At 41.6% G+C, this 27,525-nt stretch overlaps 1 protein-coding gene and 1 pseudogene across 2 annotated transcripts; one reads left to right on the top strand and one right to left on the bottom strand.

Annotated features, from left to right (window-relative positions):
- The first annotated feature begins 246 nt into the window (after positions 1–246).
- LOC308433640 (UMP-CMP kinase-like) lies at positions 247–1,733 on the top strand (annotated as a pseudogene). Its single transcript has 3 exons — positions 247–393; positions 658–798; positions 1,194–1,733. The product of its transcript is annotated as a UMP-CMP kinase-like (transcript).
- Positions 1,734–20,702: 18,969 nt separating this feature from the next.
- Positions 20,703–26,367, bottom strand: PLK2 (polo like kinase 2). Its single transcript, XM_080933819.1, has 14 exons — positions 26,008–26,367; positions 25,332–25,439; positions 25,070–25,186; positions 24,741–24,870; positions 24,486–24,573; positions 23,927–24,022; positions 23,637–23,835; positions 23,396–23,543; positions 23,051–23,148; positions 22,679–22,808; positions 22,207–22,447; positions 21,964–22,093; positions 21,621–21,731; positions 20,703–21,504 (listed from the first exon to the last, which is right to left on the bottom strand). Exons 1-14 carry the CDS (start codon positions 26,266–26,268, stop codon positions 21,313–21,315), a joined length of 2,049 nt encoding a protein of 682 aa, XP_080789945.1. The 5' UTR covers positions 26,269–26,367; the 3' UTR covers positions 20,703–21,312.
- Between the last annotated feature and the right edge of the window lie 1,158 nt (positions 26,368–27,525).

The following is a 27,525-nucleotide window of genomic DNA, read 5'->3' as shown; positions in this document are numbered from 1 at the left end:
GATGCCTTTGCAGCTCTAATAGACAGTCTTCTCTCCCCTTAGACGCATTATAACACTTCAAAGCTACCTTCGAGAAGGTTCTGCGCCATCAAACTTTACCTTTCCCTGGTAGAGAACCTCTGAGCTCCTTGGATGTCCATTTTAAATTAGACAGGGAGGAGAAACACATTTTTTTTTTTGGGTGGGAAAACATTTAGGTTGTTCTTCCTTAACATTACAGAAGATTAAAATAAAGCCTTGCCGCAGATGAGTAAGGAATGTGAAGTAGGTCCTAAAATACGGAAAATGAGCAGTCAGTACTGGTTCCTCATGCCAGCACTGCAGAAGGCAGCCACTGGAGCCACCATGCTTGTCCCTCAGGGCCACTCGCCCTCCGGAACAATTAACAACTTAGTACTGATCTTCTCCCCCTCATATTGTCTCCAGCTTTATCTGTTTCTAAAGTATAGCTGCAAACCGGGAAACACTAAGAACTAACTAGCGGGCAAGTTCCCTTTTAAAAGAGCCACACAGACAGGCAGAGAGGTCTGGCACACTGCCCACTGTGTGCTTTCCAAGGACAATAATAAAAACCAAAGAACAACCACAACAGAAACACACAGCAGAGGGGTGCGTGCTTTGCATGCTGAGCAGCTTTCTTCTCTGCTGCATCTCTAGGTTGGGGCTTCCCGCCGCTCACCCCCGGCACTGCACCTCTGCCCTCTCCACCTCATGAAGGTCGAGTTCACTTTGGGCTGGCCCGGTGCACACAGTGTGCACACATTGTCGAGAAATACGGCTACACACACCTTCTCTCTCTCTCTCTCTCTCTCTCTCTCTCTCTCTTTCTTTTTTCTATTTTTGTATTTTTATTGGATATTTTTTTGCATTTACGTTTCAGATGTTATTCCTTTCCCACAATCCCATCTCTCATCCACCTCCCATTGCCTCCATGAAGGTGCTCCCTCTTCAACCACCGTCTCCCACCTCAGCACACTGAATCCCCTACTCTGGGAAATGAGCCTTCACTGGACCAAAGGCCTGTCCTCACATTGATGCCAGAGAATGCCGTCCTCTGCTGCATATGTACCTGGGGCCATGGGTCTCTTCATGCTCGCTCAATGGTTGGTGTTTCAGTCCCTGGGAGTTGTGGGTTTGGTTAGTTGATAATTTTGTTCTTCCCATGGGGTTGCTGACCCTGTCAACTCCTTCAGTCCTTTCTCTTTCTGTTGAAAGGAAGAATCCAGACTCACCCTATGGCGAACTTCTTGAAAAGTACATTAAAGAAGGGAAGGTTGTCCCAGTGGAGATAACCATCAATTTATTAAAGAAGAAATGGACTGAACAATGGCTGCCGATGCTCATAAGAATATATTCTTGACTGATGGATTTCCAAGAGATGAAGACAACCTTCAGGGCTGGAACAAGACCGTGGATGGGAAAGCAGATGTATCTTTTGTTTATTGACTGTAATAATGAGATCGTACTGAAAAGAGGTAAGGCAGTGGCAGAAGGCAAGATAACAGGAAGAGCTTGGGAAGAGAATTCAGACTCATCTTGACTCAACAAAACCAACTATTGACTTACGTGAAGAAATGGGGAAAGTCAAGAAAATAGATGCTGCTAAATCTGTGGATGAAGTTTTCGGTGAAGTTGTGAAGATTTTTGACAAAGAAGACTCATTAACCCTGAAGACATCTTTGAAATCATGCTTGAATGTTGCTTTGATAGCTGTTCTCGAAACCCCCTTTTAAGGCAGTTTTAATCTTTCAGAAATTACAACTCAATTAATACCTAGAAAAACAAACAGTAAGACAAATAATATGGTTTTTAAATTTGTGCTCATTGTACACAGTGAATTTAGGTTTAAATCATTTTACGTATTAGGGTGCTCACAAAATGAAGGGCATCAGCTAATTCTTGTTTGTCTTAAAAGACTATCTCTTTTATGTCTTTTTCTTCTGTGAGCTAATTTGTGTGTGTGTGTGTGTGTGTGTGTGTGTGTGTGTGTGTGTGTGCGCGAGCGCTCAAGCGTAATATCTCTTTTGTAATTGCAATGTGTTGGGATTTGGTATTTTCATATCCTCTTGCTGCACATTTAAAATTTCCAACCTGCCAAGTGAATTTGTGGATCAAATTTAAAGGAACTTTCTGTGTAGCTAGTTCTTGCTCAATGTGTTTAGTAAAAAAAAAAAAAAAAAAAAAAAAAAAAAAAAAAAAATCATAAAATAAATTCCTAGCAATGTTATACTTACCAAATGACTGACCATTTCCTGTCGAAACTTAAAACTTAGAGATTGATTTATTACAGTTTGTGCAAAGTTGTATGGCAGGGCATAGTCTTTGCTTCCAAGGTTTGAATTAGGGGACAGGGCCTTCAGAGCCTGGGCAGGATTGTCAGCTTTCTTCTGATATAAGCTGTGGGACAAGGATCACAAGTTGTGACTTGTGTTCCTATGCTCTGACACAGGCTAGTCATCATTCAGCTGATATTAACATAGTTCCTAGAAGTAGACCCTTGACACACATTCACTAGTTTACACTAATTTGTTCTCATTTTAATAATAGTTCAAAGTTTGTAGTTTTGTTTCTTAGACTAAATACAGAGTTAGAAAAATTAGAAAAAGCAGTCTAATGGTTAAAATTTTCATTTTAATTTTATTTTTTGGAATATGTTTTTCATGGTTACTTGTTTTAAAAGATTTTAAAAATCATTGCACTTTGGTCAGAAAAATAATAAATATATCTTATAAATGTTTAATTCCCTTCCTGCTTGCTTTTTCAATAAAGTTTGAAAGTCCAAGTGATTTTCCTGCTTTAAAAAATTAAAAACAACCAAACAACAAAAATTAACCAACTAAACAACAAAAACCAACCAAACAAAAATGTAGGAAGGTAGGAAGAGTTAAAAACCAGATAACATCAGTTCCAGCTGCTGTCTTTTTTATAATTTTCCTGGTAGAAGCTCAGTAAGCTGTCACCTTTTACCTAGTAAAAGGATTTGACTTGGAGATTAACAGCTCTCTCAGTGAAGCATGCCCCACAGGTTTAAAATAAAAAAAAGCTACATTTTTCAAAGTGCAACTGCCTCCCAACTAAAATATATGTATGTGACATGCTTTTTTAAAATAAAATTAGATCCAATATTATTAAGGATTTCCAATTATATATGTCAGAATTCTAGAGGAGTATAGAACCATTTGGGGACTGACAGATGTCATAATACACACTGACCCCTGAAGCTCCACACAGCACTTTCCCATTATACAAGAGCCTCTTCGTTTTGACAACAGCTACTTCCTACAGAAGGAAGGGAAGCCTGCTAGTCTGTAAGTTCACTGAAAGTGAGATTCTATCTTTAGTTTACATACTTTAATGTTCAAGAAAAGTAGCCTGTGTTGAGATGAACTATGATTCCAGAAAATAGCACAAACCATCTAGGAAAAAGCAACCAAATCATTTTCAAAATAAAGAAAATGTAATTGGTTAAGGGTTTCTAATAGTTAAAAATCTCAGGAAGATGTAGGCAACAGAGTGTGTTCATATTCTAAGAGCTTAATACTGCCTGCAGATTTGGGAACTGGTCGCTTTTTATGTGAGCACATAACATGCTAGCACAAATGTGTACAAATATACACATCTCTAAGTAGCCCCAAAGAGCATCACCATGCCAATCTGCAGAGGGTCATGCCAAATAGATTCGGTGATTCATCACTGGTGACATCAGAGCAGGACCTAGGTGTGTTCTGCTAGTTAATCTGAACTCAGCACATTGCCTTTCCATCGTGCACCTTTACAAATCTCCCAGTGAGAAGTGGAGATGTCCTAATCCACTGCGGAAGTAGGAGATAAAATCATCTTCTCTTTGGGTAGCAGCAGTTAGGCAGAAGGCCAGTGCCACGATGCTGCTAGTCAACCTCTGTAGAAATGTCAACATTTGCTTTTGATGCTTTTGTTTCATGGAAACATTCCAAGGATTTCTTTGGAATCATTAAACGAGCCATTCTGTTTGTATTTGTTTGATCCTTCCTTCTTTCTCTGTCTGAGTTGAGCTCTTAATCGTTACAGATTCCTATGCCCATAAAACAATAATAGACTGAGTAACAAAACTCAAATGCCTCAATACATTTGTTCACATGTAATGGGTGAATACGTAATGAAAGTTCATTAAGGGCAGGGCACTGTTTTAACTTACACCTCCTGTCTCACTGTGGAAGTGGAGATGGACAGTGACCAGTGGTTGTATTACAAGGTTGCATGTGGGAGCTGCCATATGTGTATAGCAAAGTTGCAGTGGCAATTCATAGAAGTATCTGGCTAGACAGAAGAACAGATAATTCACCAAAAGCAAATGTCCACTGTTCAGTAATGCATTCAAATATTTTCTTGTCTTTGACATTTCTCTGTGTTTCACAGAATGGAAAAGAAGGAGCTTCCTACCATGAAACCCCTTGCATTAGAATTGACCGATAACAATATATACAAAATTTGGAAGCAAAAGCTATACAAAGCCACATAATTATCCCTTTTTCATTAACAAACCACCGAGTAAGCTCTACAAGAGAACAGATGAAGACTTTTAATCCTTTATTTTGTGATTCTTGCAGCTGTGAACTTGGATGGTCTTCTTTTGTGGTTATTTGAACTTCAAGATTCCATGAATGTTAGTGGCCAAGTTGTCTTAGTTTATGTTTTACTGCTGTGAACAGACACCATGACCAAGGCAAGTCTTATAAGGACAACATTTGATTGGGGCTGGCTTACAGGTTCAGAGGTTCACTCCATTACCACCAAGGCAGGAATATGGCAGCATCCAGGCAGGCATGGTACAGGACGAGCTGAGAGTTCTACATCATCAACTAAATGCTGCTACTGGAAGAATGACACCCAGGCAGCTAGGATAAGGCAATTAAAGTCCATATCCAAAAGGCCACACCTAGTCCAACAAGGCCATAACTCCCAACTGTGCCACTCCCTGAGCCAAGCATATACGAACTATCACACATGAATTTCTGTGACCTTCACTTCCTGCAGTTTTATTTACACCCTGAAATTAGGTGTCCCTCCTCCCCTGAAGCCCTGCTTGTGAAGCTCTAGTTGAGTCTACTGTACTCAACAAGCTTTGAAAAGATCACAAGCAGAATCACATAATGACTGGTCTGTACAAGAACCACCATCATTGCCAATATTTATAGAATGCCTACAATGTGTCTCATATTATATTAATGTATTTCTCATTAAATTTCTCATTAAAATAGGCATAAAATGAATAAAGGCAAACACTGAGAAGGGTTAAGGAAGGTTTGAAAAGATCTCTGAATTGCCAAACAGTAAAGCCAGAATTCAAGTTGGACTAGAGGGGAGGCTGTTCTGTTTTGGTGTTTTAGTTTTGGTATTCTGGCATGAGTGTGTATGGGAGGGGTGGGGGAGTATTGAGAATTGTGTACACATTTGTATGCATGAGTGTATATGTTGATGCCCAAGTGTTCAAGCCAAAGGTTGGAGTTGGGTGTCCGTCTCCATAGTCAGTCTTACATTTTGAGACACAGTCTCTCACTGAATCCAAAGTTCCCAAATTGTGAAGTTTGGTTAGCAGAAAGCTCCAGAAATCTTCCTTGTATCTGCTCTCTAAGGCTTAGGTTCAATGCTTCCAAGTGTTAGCTGTCTGTCTTCAGAGGAGTTAACACATAATCAAGAAACACCTACTAAGGAATTCTTTCTAAGTGGTAAGTGTGTGGCCTCCAATATTTTAAGAATTATTTTTGGGGACCTGGGATGTCTGAAATTCATTCGAGAAAACCAAAACAAAGCAAACAAAACTTTTTCTCTTTCCCGAAGAGGTCATGACAATGAGGAATAGGCAATGGTAGATTATTCTTTTTCATATGATTTAGGTTTTCTCTGGGAGATTACTAGACTTCTTTAGCCAAAGATAGCAAGACAATGGATCCCAACTTTTGTATCCTTCATAAATTCCTGGTATTGCTTTTAATACATTTGTTGGTCCCCCCAAAACACACACACACACACACACACATTTAGGAACTATGCAGTAAAAATGGGAACTCTGACGTTCTATCAAGTATCTAAAACACCTGATTAAGTTTCAGAGGACACTAAAATCATAAGGCATGTGGTCACACTTAGTGAGTCAACAGAAAGCAGAGGCCATTATAAGCCTGTGTCACTTAGTCCAGACAGTCCTTACAACTACACTGTCACTTGATGATAATCCATATGTTGCCTCATAATGTATATGAACATATGTAACTCCACAAGTGTCCATTTGTTCAACAATTGGGAAACTATGGGAGAAAGTATTCAACTGTTAGCTCTCCACATAAATATTAAAATCCCTACAACTATACTCTCTCCAGGTCTATTTGTCAGTTTTGTGAGGCTGAACACACCCCTATGTCTTTATGACCAGTTCGTCAACTGCATTTCCATCCACTTGACTACTGTAAAAATGAAATGCTAAATACGGAGGACAGAAATTGACATTTGGTAAGCCCTTGATAAACTGTATATATTGCTACTGTTATCCTGTTACATAAACATCATAATCAATGCATTTGGGAAGGATGAGAAAAAGATAAGCTAGATGAAGAGGGTGGTTTGAGTAAAACAGGCACTGGGTGGTTAATCGTGGAGATGGTAAACACTCACTTAGAACAAAAGGTGCAGCCTGACTCAGCTGAGCTAAGTACATTTCATTATTTCTGCCTAAAACCACCCACAGACAGGAGACAGTGGGGCCTCTTGGCTCAATCACGCTTTCTCAAATCTTTGCAAACTCGGAAACCTGCCAGCTGACTCAACAAGTAGAAACATTATAACCTTTTGTGGTTTGATATTTAAAGATTGGATTTCCTTATTTAATTGATACTAGTGTTTAGCGATCAGCTTGAAATGTTAAGACAAGAAAACTTGGGCATGTGTGTATGACACCTTGATTAATATGACACTTGTGTGCAGTGCTTCCTTGACTGGCATCTAATTCTCTGTTTTGTTGTGTTTCATGTTAATAAGAATTCTCCATTAACTTGACAAATCTTATAATTCTTCGTTTTCCATAATTGTGTCCCTAACTCAATCTTCTTGCTTCATTTCTTTTCTATAGAACTATATCTTTAAATGGTAAATATAGATAATTTTAAGTAAATTGTGACTTTTCATCTTGAAATGCTAGAACTACTATTCAGGAAATAAAAGCAGGACTTGTTTAATATATATTGAGACTTCATATCAGTAAATATGATTCGGTGGTTTCAGGCAAACTTAAATAAGCCTGAATTGCATACAAATCTCTAATAACCTGATCTGTGCAGCCTTGTGCATGCTTATGAAGTTCCTCCAAAAGGCATGTGGGTCAGCATCTGCAGCCTGATAGTGAACTAATTTTGCCCATAAAATATTTACTCATTTGTGCATAGGAACAAAATTTATATTAGCATATTCATGAGTATACATGAAAATAAGTTTGACATAAATTCTTTATGAATAAAAAGGATGTTAGTGCAATAAAATCCTCTGGGGTAACTTTCACAACACAAGGTTCATTTCTTTAATCTGGGGCGCCTGCCTCCAGGGCACATATTGGGAACGGAACTTAGTGCTTTGAAGTGTCTATTTGGAAAGGAGTTAAAATTTAATCTTTTTTTTTAAAGTGTAATATATTTACCCTTGAGAAGGCACAGCACATACAATTAAGAAGATTTTAGAAATGGCTTTCTTCTGTATGCTAATTAAATGCCTAGGTTCTCATTCTGAGCACATCCACATCTGTAGACATGAAAAGGGAGGTGTTTCAAACATAAACTGAGCATCACCTAATCCCCTGTCTCATATAATAAGCACAGTTTATTAGTGATGTGCATTTGGAGAGATAAAACATGACTCTTGGTGCTGATGCTGTACTTCCCATGCCCACTTCATCCTTATCCACACAGCGTGCTGCCCTTCAGAACATTTTGATTAGTTTTGCTAGTTATATCTCATTATATCTCTTGTACCTGTGTGAATAATCTCATTTTGTTCATAAAGAAAATTTAGAATGAAAATATTAAGACTGTGATAAAAATTCACATATTATAAATAATCTGGTAATGGAAGGGAAAGTAGGGGACACTTATTTGAACAATAAAAGTTCAAAGAAAAATTAAAGGCATATGTTTGTAGAAATGATCAAAGTGTATTAAACATGGTAAGGCATTTGATGAATTTGTTACAACAAAGCTTCAAACACAGCTTCTGCACACTATGTAAGTTGCTCCCCAGCCCCCATGTAGAAGCCACATCTGAATACCAGCATGAAGTCCCCTGCAGCCTCCAAGAACAGAGAGGAGAGGAAATGTGGAAGCTGAAGATTTTGTAATAACTAGTTGAAGAGAGATCCCAGAAATGAACATGGAAACTATTTCTCGCACTCAGACTTCATCTCAGCTTCCTGCTTACAAGGTCATTCCTACCACCAGACCACGCCCAGGACACTCAGCAGAAGCCTCTGCCTGCCCCACTTGAGTAAAGCACTTTTGTGGTTTGCCTTTTCTAACAGTATATCAAGAGCTAGACAGAGACTCGTGTCTGTAATTCCAGTAGTCAGGTCTATCAAGAAGGATTGCAAAGAGCTCAAGGTTAGCCTCTTGCTGGATAGTGAGTTCTAGGCCATATTCAGAAACTCAATAAAACCCTGTCTCAGAAAACAAAGACAAAAAAAAAAAAAAAAAAAAAAAAAAATCACAGAAAAACAAAAGGAAAAAAAAAAAAAAAAAACCCAAAACATCAACAGCAAAATCAAAGATACATCAAAAACTGGGATCCTCATAATAAGGGTGTGTGGATTGAAGGCAAGCATTTGTGTTCATTTATAAATGAGGACAAACGTAGACTCAGAGGGAGACCTGGTCTAAGTAAGATGGCTCATGAGCAAGGAAGCCAAGTGAACAGTTCCCCTGCTGTCTAGCCATAGCCCCTCCCCTTCCTTTCTGCTGCTCTAGCTGGGGCCACATTTCTACAAAGAACAAACACCTAAGTCAGTAGAAGAGTCGGTCCCAGGATTTGCTTGTCTCCGTGAATTATTATGGGGCACCTTCAAACAGTTTTGTGATGAAGAGAACAGAGACAGAGATAAGTGTATTTTATTTATACTCATAATCTTCAGGAAAAGCAGTCACCCATCAAGAGCAAACTGAGCCATGATCACGTGGAGGAAGATACCTGACACACAAACTACAACCCAAGCCAATGGACTAGCGTTTCTGAAGTGTTGTCAAGGGCCATGCTAAGAAACATGGGAGTTATATGGCTGGTTTGTAAATATGGTGTTTCACTTTACTAAGGCGCTGTCAGCGATGCATGCCGGGAGGGTACTGCTTTTCTTTTTCAATGTAATCGCCAAGGCAGTAAATGAACTTTCCGAGCTCACAGCTCTGTACTTCAGATGCCTTATCTTTTACCTCTGTGCAGCATCCTTGATTTCCCTGACTTTGGATACGAACATGGCTATTGCTCCTTTTAAGTAACACCTTGTTCTTCAGACACTAGCTCATAAAAAAAAAAAAAAAAAAAGCATCAAGTGCCAAAGCTGGAGCGACTGTGATAGAAACAGTGTGACTGCACTACAGAACACAGCAATGGCTGAGAAGCATAGGTGGGCCTGGTGACTGTCAATCCCAGGGACAGTCATTATTAGTCAGGTTGGCAGGCTGCTTACACAGGGAAACTGGAGGGGATGCAATCTCGCAGAAAGAGCCCAGGGTACGGCAGCCAGACAGCTGAAGTCTTCCAAATGGATGAGTCTACTTAACCAAGCCAGTTATTGTGGATGGAACCATTAAGCCCTGGAGACAACCCTGACCTGTAAATTTGATCTGGTGTGCTAATTCCTGAAAGGACATTTAAGATAAGAAGTGCAAACTTTCATATTGAACATACAAGAGCAGCTGAACCAAAGAAAAGTTTTCCACACAGGTGCCCTTGGTATGAACATTGACCTTGAGATGATAAAGAAGCATTTTTCTTTCTTTTTTTTTTAAATTGGATATTCTCTGTATTTACATTTCAGGTGTTATCCCCTGTCTTCCAATCCCATCCTTCCTCCCCTCCCATTGCCTCCATGAAGGTGCTCCCTCTCGCAACTGTCCTCTCCCACCTTAGCACACTGGCCTTCCCTACACTGGGAAAACGAGCCTTCACTGGACCAAAGGCCTCTCCTCCCACTGATGCCAGAGAATGCTGTCCTCTGCTGCATATGCACCTGGGGCCATGGGTCTCTCCATGCGAACTCACTGGTTGTTGTTTTAGTCTCTGGGAGCTGTGGTGGGTCCTGTGTTCAGTCCAATGGTTCCCTGCAAGCATCCTCATCTGAATCAGTATCACTCTGGCAGAGCCTCTGACGAGGCATCCATATCTGGCTCCTGCCAGAAAGCACTTCTTGGCATTGGCAATAGTTCATGGGTTTAGTGGCTGCATATGTGATAGGTCCCCAGGTGAGGCAGTCTCTGGATGATCTTCTCTCCAATCCCTGCTCCTCTATTTGTCCCATCATTTCCTCCTGTGAATATTTTGTTCTTCCTTCTAAGAAGGACTGAGGCATCATCCACTTTCTGGCCTTCCTTCTCGTTGAGAAGAAACATTTTTCTAACAAAACCAAAAATTGACAAAGAACTGTTTTTATGGGTGAGCTGTACATCATTAAATATTTTGTGGAAAGTACATTTTTCTGAAGCTGATTAAAACTATTTAGTTTTTCTATCTTCTTCCTTATAGCAACAAGATGAGTCTATATACTGGTAAATGCCTTCAAAGTAAGAAAGATATCCCCCCCCCCCAAAAAAAAACATCTGAAATCATGTTTTCTTTATGCCTAACTGCCAGTGTTTCATGAAAAGGTCCAGGAAAGAAAATATCTTAACTTAATTTTGTTAAACATTAAAGCCTAGCTCAATGGGTTGAAAAAACTGTTAATTTTTCCTCCTGACAACTGCCCAAGTGTGTTTGTCTTCGGTCGCTGTGCCTTTTGTGGTACTTTTATTTAATTAAGCGATGAGCTTCCATATAGTTGTCAGGAAGCTTTCTTTTGTCCATCCTACACCTATTTCAAACAAGCACCCAGTGTTTTCAATGGAGCCAGTAGAGAAGACCACAGCTATACAATGAGATTCCCACCTGTCCATGTCTCCCAATAGCTCTTGTCAGAACAAGCACACACTCAGAATGCTTTCCCTTCAGATTAGCAATGAGACATCTGTGCTGGGAAAAGAATTTTCACACATCTAATGCTGTGCTGAAAACTTTACAATGGTTTACTGAAAAAAACTTTCTGCGTCACTGAAATAGCGGTATATTAAGGTAGGTGTGTGTGTGTGTGTGTGTGTGTGTGTGTGTGTGTGTGTGTGTGTGTATGTGATTCAGTGTGACTCTGTGTGTCTGACTTTGTGTGTGTGTAACTCTTTGTGTGTGACTATATGTGACTGTGTGTGTGAGTGTGTGTGAGAGAGAAAGAGAGAAGAGAACCACATGAGTGTGTGTTCTCACAGAAGTCAGAGCTGCTTTGCATTCTTTAAAGCTGGAACTACAGACCCTAGTAAGCAGACACTAGACTTTAATGTTGGGAGCTGAGCTCCAGGCCTCTGGAAGAGTAGCAGGTGTTTTTAAACTTGACAGATTTTCTGGTGCAATAAACAATATATTAAAAAAGACTTTAGTCTACAATGATAATAAAAGTTTATTTCTATCCTCTTTAGTGAATTTGAACACTGTGGTGCAACCCATAGTAGGTTATTTTTTACATATCATAGAGTTTTAGGTTTTCGATGAAAGAGTTTATACAGGCAAAAGATTTGAAAACTGTTCCTTTGGACTTACCCGCTGTAAGTCTTTAGGTACATGTAACAAAGGTCTTGGTGTTTATTGTTCTAACACATGATTTTTATTTTTCTTCCCTTTCATCAATAAACTAGAAATGCAATGGTGGGAAATAACGTGCTATCTTTGTAGAACAAGCGCTAAGGAAAAGCCCCTTAGATCAGAAAAGCTCTCATGAATCTTTTTGAAAATTGTTATCTGATCGATTATACTTCACTCAGATGTACCAGCTGCTATGGAATTATTCAAGGCTCCTAATACTTGCAGCCCTTACCTACGCCCATAAAATAAATCAGCTCAATTGCCATTCTGAATGCATCACTAAACCATTAACAATGTGTGTGTCCAAGGTGAAACCCTTTTGATGTTTCTAGGAACTCAGAAGACTAGCGTGCTATCACTTCTGTTTCTAAGTAAACAATTACAACACTGTAGCTTGTTTAGTTACCAAGGATATTTCAACTAATGCTGACAGAAGAAACTCCTGTGGCTAAATTTAAATGCTTATCACCATGCAAGTTTCACCCCCACCCCCAATGCTGACATGGTGATCACAATGGAGTCAATAGGTTCTGTTATTCTTGGAGCATATTTCTGTTTCGTCTAATTCCTTATGAGCTATTTCTCAATGATGTCTGCCATAAACAGAAGGGAATCCCTTTTCCTAGAAGCAAGTAGTCTATATTTTTATTTGTCTGTTCTCTTTGTAACTAACACAAAGTGATATTACTGTTTACTGCAGCCCCGATCCTTCAAATCCAGAAGACTGGCAATTGATTATGGGTCAGACTCTTTTTGGTTAGGAGCTGGTGAGATCATGTCCGCTCCAATGCGTGTCTTTCATCTTTGTTTACCATATTGCCATTGACTGTCAATCATTTTTACTGAAATAACTATAATTTTCTTAAGCCTATGAAGTACCACATGACATAGTGTGACCTAAAATATGAGTAAGTTTGTATATCCTGAATCCATTTTCTTTTGTTGCTTTGCTTAATGAACCATAAAACAATGTCATAGATACTCACAATATGAAGAACAATATTAGCCTTCTTTTCCCAAACACCAAGACAAAGGCGCGGTAACTTGAGCAATGGTTGTGTGGGATGCGATTAAAAAATCACATGGCTGACAATGTTTCTAAAGAGACATTTATTCACCAATAATAAACAGCAGGTTAGTGCAGAAAATATAATGCCTATATGTGAGGAATAAGTGTGTATCCCAGTTTACCTGGGAAAACTTAACCACACCTGGCTCAGTAACCTTTGCACAGAAGATAAATTATAAAAACCAGACAATTTTGTCACTAATCAGCCTCATATATCCTAAAACATATAGTGGCCACTGAAGGAATGGTATGCTTTACAGTTCTTATAAAAAACACTTTTATGTGTGGACTCATTTGTGCTTTCTGACATTTTCCACGAAACTATTCATTTCTAAATATATGTGTTTTCTTCACCATGCCCATAAAAATTCTATTGAACTTGGGCTTTCTGTAGAAATTTTAAATTTTAAATTTGAAAATCATGCTCTGGCCACTTCTGATTCCCTTGACTGTGATCAAGAGTGAAATTACTGCCCTTACACATTCACTGGGAGTTTCCCACAAGCTGTGCTTGGCCAGTTCTTCTCAGGAGGTGCGTCAAGGAGGAGGCAGCCTCGTGCTCGCACAGCTGGGCTAGTCAACATGAAGGACTGCCAAGACAATCTTTTCTTAATCTCAAGTGCCTGTTACACACCAAGGCTTAAATAGACTCAATTCATTTTAATCATTGTAGTCAGTCATTATTTTTTTAAAAAAATAGAAGCATCTAACAGCTAGCTAGGCCAATCCTTATTACCTAGCTAGGGTCTACACTACAAAGTTGCTCTTGGGTTGGTTTCTGGTCAATGCATTTTTCTCTTCAGAAGGGAAATTTTCTTAGTGAGTAAAAATGTGAATAAAAATCTAAAACCTATAGAACTATGGTTTTAGAGGGGACATCCTACTGCCAGACAAACTTGCTTTCTGGATTTCATTGCCATTCAGAACTAAATATTGATTATAGACAATGAGTAATATTCAAGTGTAGAAGCCCATCCTTGCAATTCTGGGAAGCAGAGGAAAGAGGTTGACCTGGATTATACAAAAAGTTCTTGGTCAGATTTGACTGCATAATGAGACCCTTTACCAAAAGTGGAAAGATGAAAAAATGAAGAGGAGAAGAGAAAGAAGGGGAGATGAGGAGAGAAGAGAGGAGGAAAAAGGAGAAGAGAAATGAACTACTACATTTATTGATAAAATACGTTCCCAAGGAACGTTTTCTGAAATTTCAAAGGTGATTACAATGAAAGCAAATACAATTAGGAAAGTTCTCACATAACACTGGCCCTCTCCTGGACTTGCTGTCCCTTTGCTGGGGCCACACAATATGCTTCTCTTGGCATACACACACTCTCCTGGGGTTCCAGGCCTTCCTCTCATGGAGCTAATCAATATGGATAAAGCTCTCAACAACTCCTTACTTAAAAAAATAAATATTTAAATTTATTTATCCTAGCATCTTTCCTCAGGGATTTTCCAATTTGCCATTGTTATGGGATTTGGAACACAACTGGGGAATATTTTGAAACAAGATCAGGAAAATACCATTAACATGAGAGCTCAAAATTTGAGAGATGTTTCTGAGACTAACATTTGATTCTGTTGCCATAATTACTTTCACTCTTTACATATATATATATATAAAACACCAAAGTGTATATAGATACACTTTAGTTAGGATTTTACCCCTATGAACAGAAATCAGGACCCAGGCAAGTCTTATCAATGACAACATGGTTCAGAAGTTCAGTCTGTCATCATCAAGGTGGGAACAGGGCAGTATCTAGGCAGGCATGGTGCAGGCAGCTTAGAGGTTTTTTGCTTGGTGGTTTGTTGTTGTTGTTGTTGCAGCTGAGAGTTCTACAACTTTATCTGAAGGCTGGTAGTGGAAGACTGACCTCCAGGTAGATAGGACTAGGGTGTAAAAGCCCAAGCCCTCAGTGACACACCTATGCCAACAAAACCATACTTCCAAATAGTGCCCCTCACTGGGCCAAGCATATTCAAACCATGATAATATATTTAAAAAAAAATCATAGCTTAACATAAAATAGTTTTCTTATAGTATTTTCAAACATATGTATCACCATACTTGGCACTCTTGGTTTCTGATATAGATGATACTTTGACTACTTAAGAAACTAAATATTTTTTGCTTGTGACCTAGAAAAGCTTAGCCTACACATGTATTCCAGTGGATCCCTAACTGTGAACCTAGAATCACATCCTTAATCTCAGTTAAACACACACACACACACACACACACACACAGACAGTGTCCTTTCTAGCTTTGGAGTTGTTTTGAACCAAGAGATGCCCTCTAATACCATATGGTTAGGAGGAAGTATCCAAGCCTTTCATACCACGGGCCAAGCTACTGTTGGAGATTTCACAGGACCACAGCAAAGTCTGCTGCTTATTCACAATGTAGGGCAATCTCCTGGTTCTCAGAGATCTTTATTAAGTTTGAGTTATTGGTTTTGTCCACACAGGATCTTGTCTACCCAAGTTCGTCAGAATGACCAGTAAACTTTCAGGAATTATGCAATTCAATTGCTAACATGACCATCATTAAAAATTAAACTATAAAATACAATATTAAATGGATAAATACTGGTAACGCATTGTTACCTGGTCATCTTCACTATTTCCTGTCTCTTGGAGTTACTTTTGTCTTTTTCTAAATCTGTATTTATGATTGAGATGGCATGCGGTCATATATCTCCTTCCATCTCCATGTGCAGTGACGTCACTCTGGGGTCCTGAAGTCAGAGTCAGCAAAGACACCAAGTCAGGCTTCTCTCTGGTTTACCAAGACCTGCTGGTTACACATTCACCAGGCAACAGCTCTGCCATCATCTAACTGTCTGACTGGCTCCTTTCCCAGCTACTGTGTCACTTGCCTGGACTTGGCAAGCCTTCAGCTCTTGACATATTTGGACATCTTCTCTGTTCAAAGTTCTCAAAACTCACCCGATCTTGTTTGTTTCAGTCTTTCTGTGTAGTGTGATCTTGCACATCCTACAAGTTGATATCTCAGTGGGCCTCTAACGGCATGTCGGTGTTAGAATCTCAACCATGAAGGTCAACTTGCAGCTACAGATCCCAAGGGAACACAAAAGAGAGGCATTGTGCATTTTGTTTTATTTAACAAACAAAATGTGTCCTGACTTCTCAAAGCACTAATTTGTTATAGGCCTAGCTGGAAACAGTTGTTCTCACTTGCATGGTTGGCTTAAAATATCTAATCATCCAGTATTTCATGGCAGAGATAACTCAGTAATTTTTCCATTTTCTCTTGTACCTCAAAGATTCAAATCAATTTTGCTTTATACAGAAAGGTGTTATCAGGCTTATCCCAGAGGCAAAATCCATATATCCTATTGAGCTGAATTCTGAGCACTGATGAACCATGATATTGTAGTCCAAAGCTTCACATGGAACTTTTACTTTTTGTATTTGAGTCCACAAATACAATTAAGTTGTGGAAATTCAAAGAAATTCATTCCATTATGAAAGCTAATGAGGCATTAAAAAACATTAGAAAGAAACAAGAGTCTGATCATACAAAGATTGGCATATCATCCGAGCAAAGGAAAACAAGATGGCTTGTCAGATGTTACAAGCTTTAAAAATATATATTCATTCTCCTACATACTGAACTGCCATGTAGGACTGATAACTGATTCCTAAGGGTATCTTATTCACATACGTTATTTATTTTTAGTCACTCAGTTTTCAATAGGTTAATAATATCTCTATAATACAAAATCTTATCTGATATTGCATGAATATAGTCCTTAGTACAAATAAACCCTGTTTTAATGTTTCTACCATTTCCTCCCCTTCTAAATATCACACTGCTTGTAGTAACAAATGACTATAGCTCTTCTTTTGTTCCCTCCTTTTATTAAAAAGTTTATTTTATACAATATATTTTGATTATGGCATTTCCTCCGTCTTTCTACCAATTCCTACATACCTTCCCTCCCATTTAGACCCACATCCTTTCTGTCTCTTCTTAGAAACCAAATAGGTATCTAAAAGTGATAAAATAAATAAGTACAAACAATTTAGAATATGACAAAACAGCTGAATAAGAGCCAAAGAAATACATAGGAAACACATATAGATACAGACACACACACACACACACACTCACACACACCCACACTCACACATTCAGGAATTCCATAAACCCCCCAAACTGTGAGCAATAATATGTATGCAAAGGTCCTGTAAGGTAGGGGGGGGGGGGTACACAGGGTCACAAAAACAAAAATGCCTTGCCTTAATACCAAGAGACAACAAACCTACCAAGATGTCCATTCTCTGTTGACTATCTCCAACTGGGCATCGGTCCTGCCCTTACGTGTGGCTTCTTTTGCCAGTGGTCGTCCCTCAAAGAAAACTTTTTATTTGCAAGCAGCCATCATGACAGCTTCTGGATTAGGGATAAGAGTGTGTGTCCACTTCTCCTCTGAGCTATAGCACCCCATCTGACGCAGACCTGTGTGGGTTCTGTGTGAGCCACTGCTGCTCCAAACAGTGACCTCACTCTGGGATTTCAGACAAGAAACCAAATGAAAGGAGAGGAGAGTTCAGGTTGAGCCTCACATGGGTTCCCTGCCTTTCCTTCCTTGGCTCTGTAGTGTGAGAATCCACCTTTGGAACTGTGTTTCCCAGGATCCTCTTCTGACTCCTTCTCATGTGGATAGTTGGAAGCTGAAGAGCAAGGAGGAAATTTCCAGAATATTGTATTCCTCTTGTTTCTCAAACAACTATGTAAGGAGGCCCTCCACAGCAATATTTACATTTATTTGTTCCATGATTTTAAAATCCTGGTAGGCAATGGCTGTATATTTTACAAGACCACAGATCTCAGCAATCCAACTTGTTTCTGGATATCTATAGCCATTGGGGTAGTAATGATTTCCAGTTGCTGCTAGTATCTGGGTTTCCTCTGTAACTCCTGCTTGGTGGTGCAGCTGTTTCAGTGTGTATAAGCCAATGCTCTCCTTTAAATTCCTTCTGTTTGAACAGTTTACAATTATTTTTGTTGTCCTGGTTGAACCAGGCCTCATAAAGAAAGGAAGACTGGATAGGCAAGAAACAAGGAGACATTTGCTTTGTGTCCTAGGTAATCAGGAGTCCTGTCATCATGTGCATGGGAAACAAGAGGGTGACATGCACATGGGAAACAAGAGGGTAACCAGAGCAAGAGGAGTATTTATTGAGCACCTCTGATGTATTAATTGCTTTCTTAGGACCAAACAGGGACCAGTGTTCGGAGATGGCTTTTTATTGAAACTCATGCTGTTTTTGAAAGGTCAGAACAGACTTTGAAGCTTTTTTTTGTTGAAAAATGCTTCCTGTTCTGCAGACTTAAGACTACACTGAGAAATAATTCAGGAAGGCTTGAGGGGCCTAAAATATATACATTGTGAGTATTGGGTAACTACATCTATGTCATGGCCATACCAAGCTTAGCTGAAGGTAGTTACTGCTGTTCACAAGGCTAACTGATTTTGTCTTTTTCTCAGCTATGTCCTGCAAGGAGTTACTGTAGTTAGTCAAAAAAAAGTCTTTAGACCAAATCTGCTCAGTAAGATGTTAGGGACATTTTGTGGCATCTCTGTCTGTGGTGGTTATTTGGTAATATTTAACCTTCTCCTCCATGGTCACATTGTACTATTGCTGTTGTGTTTTATGGAGATTCCATCTGCAGTTTCAAATGCAAAGGTTGTTGGGTGGATAGACAATAAGAATCAATCCCTGGGGTGTTCCCATTCCCAGGGTGTTATTCTGCACCTTGTCACTCCCAAATCACACTCTGGAGAGACAGATGGGTTTATCCAACTGCTATCTCAACCTACATCCGTATCCCCCACTGGGCCAATGGAGAGGATAACCTGTCTTTCTTTTTTTTTTCTCCTGGATCACGTGACTCACCTCCTTCCTGTTTGGGCTCCCCCTCTGTTTATTTTGTTCTTCATCCCTTCCATCTATGCTACCTGGATACATTTTGTAGATCTAATACACTCCTTTCTTTTATTTTAAATTTCAGCAAGCCAGACCTGGTGACAAATGTGTGTAATTCCAGCACTCACTAGGAGGCTGAGGCAGGAAAATTATTACCAAGTTCCAGGCCAGAATAGGTTTCATACTGAGTTGCAAGCTGCCTTAGATAGCATCTCAATAAAACAAAAATCTAAACCTAAAACAAACCAAAAATACTCCTCAGTAGGTCCCTACTCAGCAGCTTTAATGCATCGGGATGCATGAGAAATACATTAGCTGCTGCCTCTAAATTACATACCAAGTTAGCATGCATACATCTGCTATGAACTCTCCAGTCTTCGGCTTCTTGTTTTATATTATTTCACGTGCTTAAACCTATTTGGCTTCTCTTGGCTTTCAAAACTATTTGGCCCTCACACACAACCACAGCATAAAGATTTTCTTTCTCTGGCAGAAGCTGTTTCTGAGTCTACCACGGAATCAGAGCTTTTTCCTGATTCCCATTCTCAATCATCACAGCACCCAGTGCACACTTTCAACACATCACAGCTCTTATCGGACCAAGGCTGACCCACTGTCTACCTTTGGGAGACTCCCTGCAGGGCAAAAAGAGACCTAGGTGTACTGCACTCAAGGCCGGAGCCTGTACCCCGCCACACAGCATATACTCAGTAACTCCAAGAATGAGTAACTCTGTTCTAACACCTTAAAGTAACATGCGGTGTTCCAATGTCAATCTCAAAAGGAAAAGATGTGTGTGTGTGTGTGTGTGTGTGTGTGTGTGTGTGTGTGTAACTTTTAACTCTATTGCTTGTTCTTGTGTGTGTGTGTGTGTAACTATTTTAACTCTATTGCTTGTTCTTGTGTGTGTGTGTGTGTGTGTGTAACTATTTTAACTCTATTGCTTGTTTTCTCCTCATAAAATTAGATTAATGTTGCACACACCTGTTATTTAGTCTTGCTTGGCCATCATTGAAAGTCATTAAAAAACACATTTTGATGCATAGACATCTCAAAGCAATAAAAGGTAATTGAGGACTTCCGATATCCATAGCAGTCTCTGAGATGTGGCTTTCAGTAAGAGTGTATGAGGCACAGAATTTATCTTCAGGTAAACATATAGCTCCCAATCACAGTGTAAATTGCTCTAGAATGTGGATGTGATTCTCCTTGTAGTATGATTACAGTTGAACAAGTCTTCTTAGGGTCCTGTGTAGGTCACTGTGTGCTCAGAGAGGCAGGATAAACAACTGCTTCTACACCTTTCACCGAAAGAAAAACCGTGTCAGATTTGCCTCGCATTTCCTGCTACTAGATTATGAAGCTTAGTTACCAGAGGCACTGGCAGTGCTTAGGCAGCTGAACGCTGGGTACCACATCTCAGTGATGCATGCATTGTAACTCATAGTTTTGCCCATATTAAGGTAAACCTCCCGAACCTACTCATTTAGTGATGAGGGGTCTCTTTGCACAGGATTATTCTGACTTTCGGCTGTAAGTTAAATGATTCTTGAATAGCTATTTTTGGCACAAAGTGGTTTAGGATTTGGAAAGAGTGCAATTGTTTAGGGGGAGCTTGTAAAGAGTGACAATAGCTTTATACTCTTCAAGTTATTATAACTATGACATTAAAGACTGATTTCCTAGGAGGGTCACTAGGGAAAGAAAAGAGGTTTCTAGTTTGCTTGTGTATCTGAGGTGATGCTGCGGTGTTGTGTAGGAATAAGGACAGGGCACCACTGTGTCTATTTCATACTCTTTATTGCCAAGAGTTCAAAATGGTCAACATAAAAAAAAAATCAAAACAGAACATCTTAATAATAAATACTGCTCTTGGGGCTGTAATAAATAAAAAGTTTATTAACAAGGAATGCACTTTTCCAGCCACAAGTGTATTCAAAAATAACCAAAAAAGAAATTATGTATGGCCATAGTTCACAGTTAAGCAGCTAAAAGCTGCTCTGATTGTAGCCTTTAAACCGAAGGGAGCAATCCTCCCTTCTCCCTCCCCTTCAGGAAGTATATTCACAGTTCCAAGTCTTCCAACTGAAAACACTCTCAGCAGAGAGAACTTCAGAGGCAATGCATCTTTCTGCAAAACTGTCTGATTAAACCCTTTAAAGACAGGTCTCTTCGGGAAAACTGTACTCGGCTCCACACTTAAGATTGTCCAGAGTCAACTGTCCACCTTAGGCTGGTCTGGTTCCAGCAGTCCAGCAGGCCAGAGGATTGGGTTCGTACCAACACCTGTCCGATTTCTCTAACATGCTCTGTATCCCTCCACTGACTTCCCTGTTGATCTCACAGTGGAAAAGAGTCCCATGAGGTCCGCTCAGATAAAAAAAAAAAGGTTTTCAGTTACATCTCTGTAAGAGCATGTTCAGGGCATATTCCATCCGGTTTTTTAATTCTAACGAACAGCCAGACATCAGCAGAGTTGTCAGTCTGAACGTTGTAGATATCCTGTCTTCGTTGATGTATGTAAGAAGGTATTCTTCATTTTGGTTACAGATGATTATTTTTGTATGATCGTGATAGAAATTCACCTTTAAAAACATAGACATAGACATTAGAACTTGCTGAGTAACAAGTAATAAAGGTTCTGCCACAAAAGCAAAGTAGCTAGGTAGAAAGATTTCAGGTCCATAAAAGACTCAGTTACCTGAAATGTGCCGTCATTGAAAAGCATCATTAAGGCTTTGTCAGACTTTAACCACTGAAGGAGGTAGAGCCGAGGTCTTCGAATGTCAGTAACACTAGGGATATCGCCACCCTAGGAGAAATCAGAAGAGGGTTAAGGCCTCTGAAACTGTACAGTGTAGACATTACACAGGGCCTCTCAAACTTAAGCCTCAGAATGGCCTGAGATTCCTGGCTCTGCCTCAAAGAGATTGAGGCCGCACTGCATCTAAGCTAAGGCATGAGAATCTCAACTAAACAGACTTCAAAGGGATGCAGTGCTACTGGGTCTAGACTGCTTCACACATCTCTAACACGGTACTTACATCCATGAGGTTCTCCTCCATGTAATGAGAGAAGTATTTCAGCACGGTCACTTGACTGATAAATTGTTCAGGGGCATCTGTTGCTGGGAAAACAGAGCATTGGCCGAGTTCTGCATAATAGTGAACTGTTCTGAGAACCAGGAAGGAGAGAGAAGAAAGATTAGAAGTCATTCATCACTCCTTCCAGATCTCATTAGTGCAACGGCAGAGGGCTGGCAGATTGCGTTAAGCAGACACACTTACTTTTTGTCTGGAAGGAGGCTCATGTGAGCGCCATTGTTGAAAAGGACTCCAACAGTGTGGTCTGAGAGCTGGTACCCGAAGCCATATTTGTTGGAGTAGTCGACCCATTTGGTGACCCACTGAAAGGAAGTGCTCAGCTGCTCTTTGGGAATACAGTCAGCTTCAGGCATGTTTTCTAGACATCCGCGAAGGACCCGTGCCACTGTGTCTGCAACACTTCCCATGGTGCTGTCTTCCAGGCCTGCAAAGTCACAGAACCGGAAATGACAACATTGTTTACAATCAAACCTCGGGATCAGGAAATGCTGTTTCCCTCCACTAATTTGAAAGACACACAGAGAGAAATTACGGCTACTCAATGCCTTTTCCCTAATTCTATAACTGTATTTCTACGTAAATTAGATTACAAAATCGACCGAGGTTACTCAGCACTAGTCCCACGGTTTATTTAAAATTCGGTTTGAGCACTTACATTCACTGCTGCTGCTGCAGCTGCCAAGCGTCCCTCTGACTATCATCCGAATCGCATCTCCAATCTGCTGTTTGTTTTCCACTGTGGAGGTCCCAGATCTGGCAATGGTAGTGGGAGGTGGCTGCAGCTCCTGGAACAGGAGAGAAGAGCCAAACAGTGAGTCAAAGGGCTAGGTCTATTTCCATCTGAAATTTCAGGTTAGCATAAGATCACGGTAATTACTGGAAAAGCTTATCGAAGAGCACTGGGTCTACGCCAGAGAAATCTGCTGGGCTACCCTGACTAGAAGCATTGCCTCGGCCCAATAATCATCAAAATGCTGGTTATCTAAGCATGGAAATGACCTTTTCATTATGTGTTTACCCAGCATACCTCATCTGTTCTGTGTTTGCTAGGTTGCTGGGTTATGGACGCTTTCTTCAAATCATGTCGAAGCTTGTAAATGTCTTCATCTTCCTTAGACACTTTATCTGTAAATCAAGGGAAAGAGTTGCGCATGTTAGCTTATCTCAACAAGGGTGGACCAAGACTTGGGGCGATGTCATCACTGATCTTGGCTGCAGCCATGCAGGCAGCACCCTTCAGTGTTTTGGGGTGAACAAAAGCTATCAGTCAATTCTAGCTGTGTATTTCCTCTTCCATTCGTGTCGAAGGTCAGCAGTACACACATACGATAGTGGAATTGCCAGACTTAAGGGAGAAAAGCTGAGAACTTACTGTGTGTGTCATTATATCTTGCTTTGTCTTTTTTGCCTCCAAAAAGAGCAGCGGCGGCTTTCTTAAAGAAATTCTTAGCTGGGCTTGACAGGTGGAAGTCTGGAACTGTGTGGCAACAGCTAGAAGACAGTCTGTCTGGAGTGAAGCCCTGTGGAACCAGAGATCAGAGATCGTCAGAAACCTCTCCAACAACCAGGGCAATGCCACACAATTGAAAGGAAAGGTCAAAGAGTGTGCTGACCTGAAGAAAGAAATCATGCCGAATGATGTCATCCAAACTGGGGCGGTCCTCTGGGTTTTTGGATAGCATGCTAGCTATCAAGTGCTTAGCAGGGGCGAGCAACGAAGACGGCATTGTATACCTCGCTTCCCTTATGCACCTGTAGGTTTCTTTCAGATTTGTAGTTTCGAATGGAGGTCTTCCTAGCAGCATTGTGTACCTGGGTATACAGAAGCACATCTTCAGGAATGGTCAAAAAGGAGCGCTGAGTCAGATTTGCTTTCTTGAGGCATTCCGGTGCATTTACTTACATTACACAGCCTAAGGCCCAGATGTCTGATTCACAGCCATGTCCTTGTTTGTTGAGGACTTCGGGGGAGAGATAATTTGGGGTTCCACATATTGTTCTGAGAAGACAGAATATAGAAAGATCTCCTTAGGAACATGACTTTAATAAAACTTATTTCACTGGGGATGACACAATGGGAAATGAAGCTTGATATTCTTTGCTCAATTTCTACTTCACTATTTTTCGGTGCTTTTATTTGACCACGATTCTTTTGGTTATGTGTATAATTTTCTCAGCCCCTATGACCAGGTGTTTTTAACCAAAAGAGACCAGAAAGTGTGTGTATGTGTGACTGTGCGTGCATATGTATGCAAACTTAAACAGGCAAACTTGAACATTTATTTTATTGATTGCCTTAATAATCAATTCAGAGGTGTAAGTTACCTAACTCAGAGTAGGCATTGGTTTCCTTTCAGTAACACTGCTGTGTTTTGCAGATTGTAGTGTGAACTACCTTTCTATGAACTAATAATAGAGGTGTATTTGGTCTCCACAAAACCCAGGAAGGACATGCCTCTCACCTCCTTCTGTGTTCCAATGGTTCCAGTCTAGCTGCCAAACCAAAGTCTCCAACCTTCAGTTCCATGGCTTCATTAATAAAAAAGTTCCCTGAAAGATAAACAAAACAAAACATGAACTCCCTTGAAAAGGTTCACATTTGAAGGCCAGCACCTTCCATTGGAGGCACCCATTCAAAAAGCACAGTAAAGAGGATAGAGGCCGGGCAAAGTTCCCTCCCTCCTCCCCTCCCCCAGCTGCTGCGGTAGAGGGCTTACCCAGCTTGAGATCCCTATGTAAGATTTCTTGTTCGTGAAGATACTTGAGTCCCGACACAATCTGCCTGAGGTAGTATCGGACTTCCGGCTCCGTCAATACCTTCCTTGCTTTCAAGATATGAGCCATGGACTAGAAGGAAGAGGAGGAGAAAGGAGAACATGTCAAGCACAGTTACCTAGAGCAGTCTTCCCTTGGCTGGTCTAGTGAGGCAGGCTCATGTTCTGGGAGAAGAATGAACTGTTGCAGCCAAGATCGCAGATAAAATGTAACCCAAACAGCACCCCAGCTTTCTGTTAGCAAGCACGCTGACCCAGGAGTTAACACTAACCCTTCTGCTGCAGTATTCCAAGAGGATGTAAATGTTTTCTTTGTCTTCAAAGTAATGGTAAAACTGCACGACATGCTTATGGTGCAGAATTCTGTGAAGCTCTATTTCTTTGTCGATCTAAGGGGGGGAAAGCAAGATAAGGCTTATTGGCCTCTCATCGTTCTGGAAAGACATTGCTTACACATGCAGAAGACATTTTTCTAACAGGGTAGGGCCATCCCCTGCACACAAAGAGAATACTTTACTCAACAGTCATGCGCACCTTTTCCCTTTGATGAGGTTTAGCTACTCTGCTGTGAGGAATAATTTTTGCAGCGTAGATTTTGTTGTTTGTCAGATCTGTCATTTCGTAACACTTTGCAAATCCACCCTGAGAGGAAACAAAGCCGAGATGGAATTGGGCATGACGAAAAAAGAAAAATCCCGAAGGGCCAACGTTTAAAATAAATGAATACATAAATGGGGGGGGGGGAACCAAACATTTGAGGAACAAGGGGTGGGTAGAGCGAATAATCTGCTTTGGTTTTTCAGGAAGGGAAACATTCCTGGAAACCAGACCAGTTTTCTCGTTTCCCCTTTACAAAGAACTCTAAAGAGAAGGGAGTGGAAGGGGAAAGGGTGGAAAATGCCCTCTGAAGAAATTTGACAGGCTAGCTCCCCGGGGATCAGGTAGTGAGAGCCGGGGCCAAGGTAGAACGCCTTTAACCCTCCCAGACTAACCGCCTTTAGACCGGGAGGAAACCGTAGCTGAGGATACAAAGCCGATCCCCAGCGCTGTGGGCGCACAGAAGCCCAGGAGGGCAGGAGGGGGACCCAGGTCGCTCGGGGAACCAGCCAGCCGAAGGAGCGAGCAAAGCGGGCGCTGGGTCCCTGCTCGGTTCAGCTTGCCCGGGCAGCTCGCCCTCCCGCCCCGCAGCCTGGCGCCGGCGGCTTCTCACCTTGCCTAGCACTTTGCCCCGGCAGTAGCGCTTCCCCGTCGTGGGGTCGACTATAATCCGCGAGATCTCGGGTCCCGAGTGAGAGTGGTGATGATGGTGGTGCGGGGCCGCCGGGGCCACCTGGGCTTGGGGCTGCCCGTCTTCAGAAGGCTGCTGCGGTCGCTTCTTCTTTGAGTCCCCGCCACAAGCTTTGCCCAGCGCTTGCTCACACATCTTGGTGCCGGCGGCTGGCTGGTAGGTGATAGTCCGCAGGAGTTCCATCGCAGCCTCGCCACCCGACACTGCCTACTGCCACCTCCGAGGCGCGGACACGCGTCCGGTCTAGCCCTGGCCCTCAAGCCCCAGTCCTCTCCCTACTGTCTACCCTGACGTCCAGCTCCGCTTGTGCGAGCGAGAGCGAGCAGCGAACCTTTAAATACGCGCCGGCTTGGTGGGCGGGGCCTCGTGACGTCACGGATGGCGCTCCACCCACCGGCCCTTGGCGTGAGCGCAGTGAATAGGTTCTGGGTGGCCGCGCGGCTGTCATGGGCTTCGGCCTGGCCTGGAGGCGGCGGTACGCAAAGCGCCCCCGGTTCTTCCAGTGCCCTGACTTTGGACGTGGCAAACAGAAACTCAAGAGCGGACGCCCTGTCTGGGTCCTGACCCTGCTGGGGTGCGGGGTAGCAGACGGGCGAGCCACAGGGTTGGCACAGCCCTCCTGACCGCCGTGCAATCCGGCACCGGTGTCATCCAGCGAGCCACGCGGGGCTGCACCGGGAGACCCCGAGCACTTGGGGACCTCCGCCGCTACCGCGGGCTCCTTGAGTCTAGGATCCCGTGGAGCCGGGGGTTCAGTGGCTGGCCCGGTGGAATCGGGCATCAGGCAGAGTCAGGGCAGCTACGGAACGAGGCGCAATCCGGGTCGTAGATCCCGGTGACCTGCTGTGGCGTGGGTGTAGCTGAGCTCCCGGCAGCCTCTTCCCACAGTCTGATAAGTGACCCCTGTCGGGAGCCAGGCTCTTAACCTTGGGGAGAAGAGAGCTTGACGCCCGGCGAAGGTTTGGTACGCAACAAGTCTGAGCAAGATCGCCATCCTGTGGAATTTTTCAGAAAAACGATTAACGGTCTGAGTGGGCCGAGGTTCGTTAGCAACAATATGAGCTTCCACAGTAATGCTAAAAGTGTTCGGTTGCTAATTATGATTTTACAGTTGAAGTCATCTGTGACTTCTTGTTCCAACTAGGTGATTCAGATTGCGTGGATCCAGTGTCACTAAGCGATGTCACCGCCCTGGTACACAGTCAATCAAGGTCCCACGGTGGGGGTAAAGTGAAGAAGCAGTGCAGCTGAGCTAAAATGTGGCTGTCAACAAGATCGATTTTACTGTTCAGTTCTAACCCTTCTTTGTTGTTCCAATGACAATGGTGCCGGCGCTTACTGTTCTGTTAGAATCATTCTTTTTGTCTGGTTCAGGAAACTTTCTTAGGACTTGCGATTTCTTTTAATAAATGTGATTTTTTTTTTCCTTACAAAAGAGCG

This window comes from Micromys minutus (assembly GCF_963924665.1).
Source record: "Micromys minutus genome assembly, chromosome: 20".
Classification (NCBI taxonomy): domain Eukaryota; kingdom Metazoa; phylum Chordata; class Mammalia; order Rodentia; family Muridae; genus Micromys; species Micromys minutus.
The sequence above is the reverse complement of the archived record's forward strand: the minus strand, read 5'-3'. Positions and strand labels throughout refer to the sequence as shown.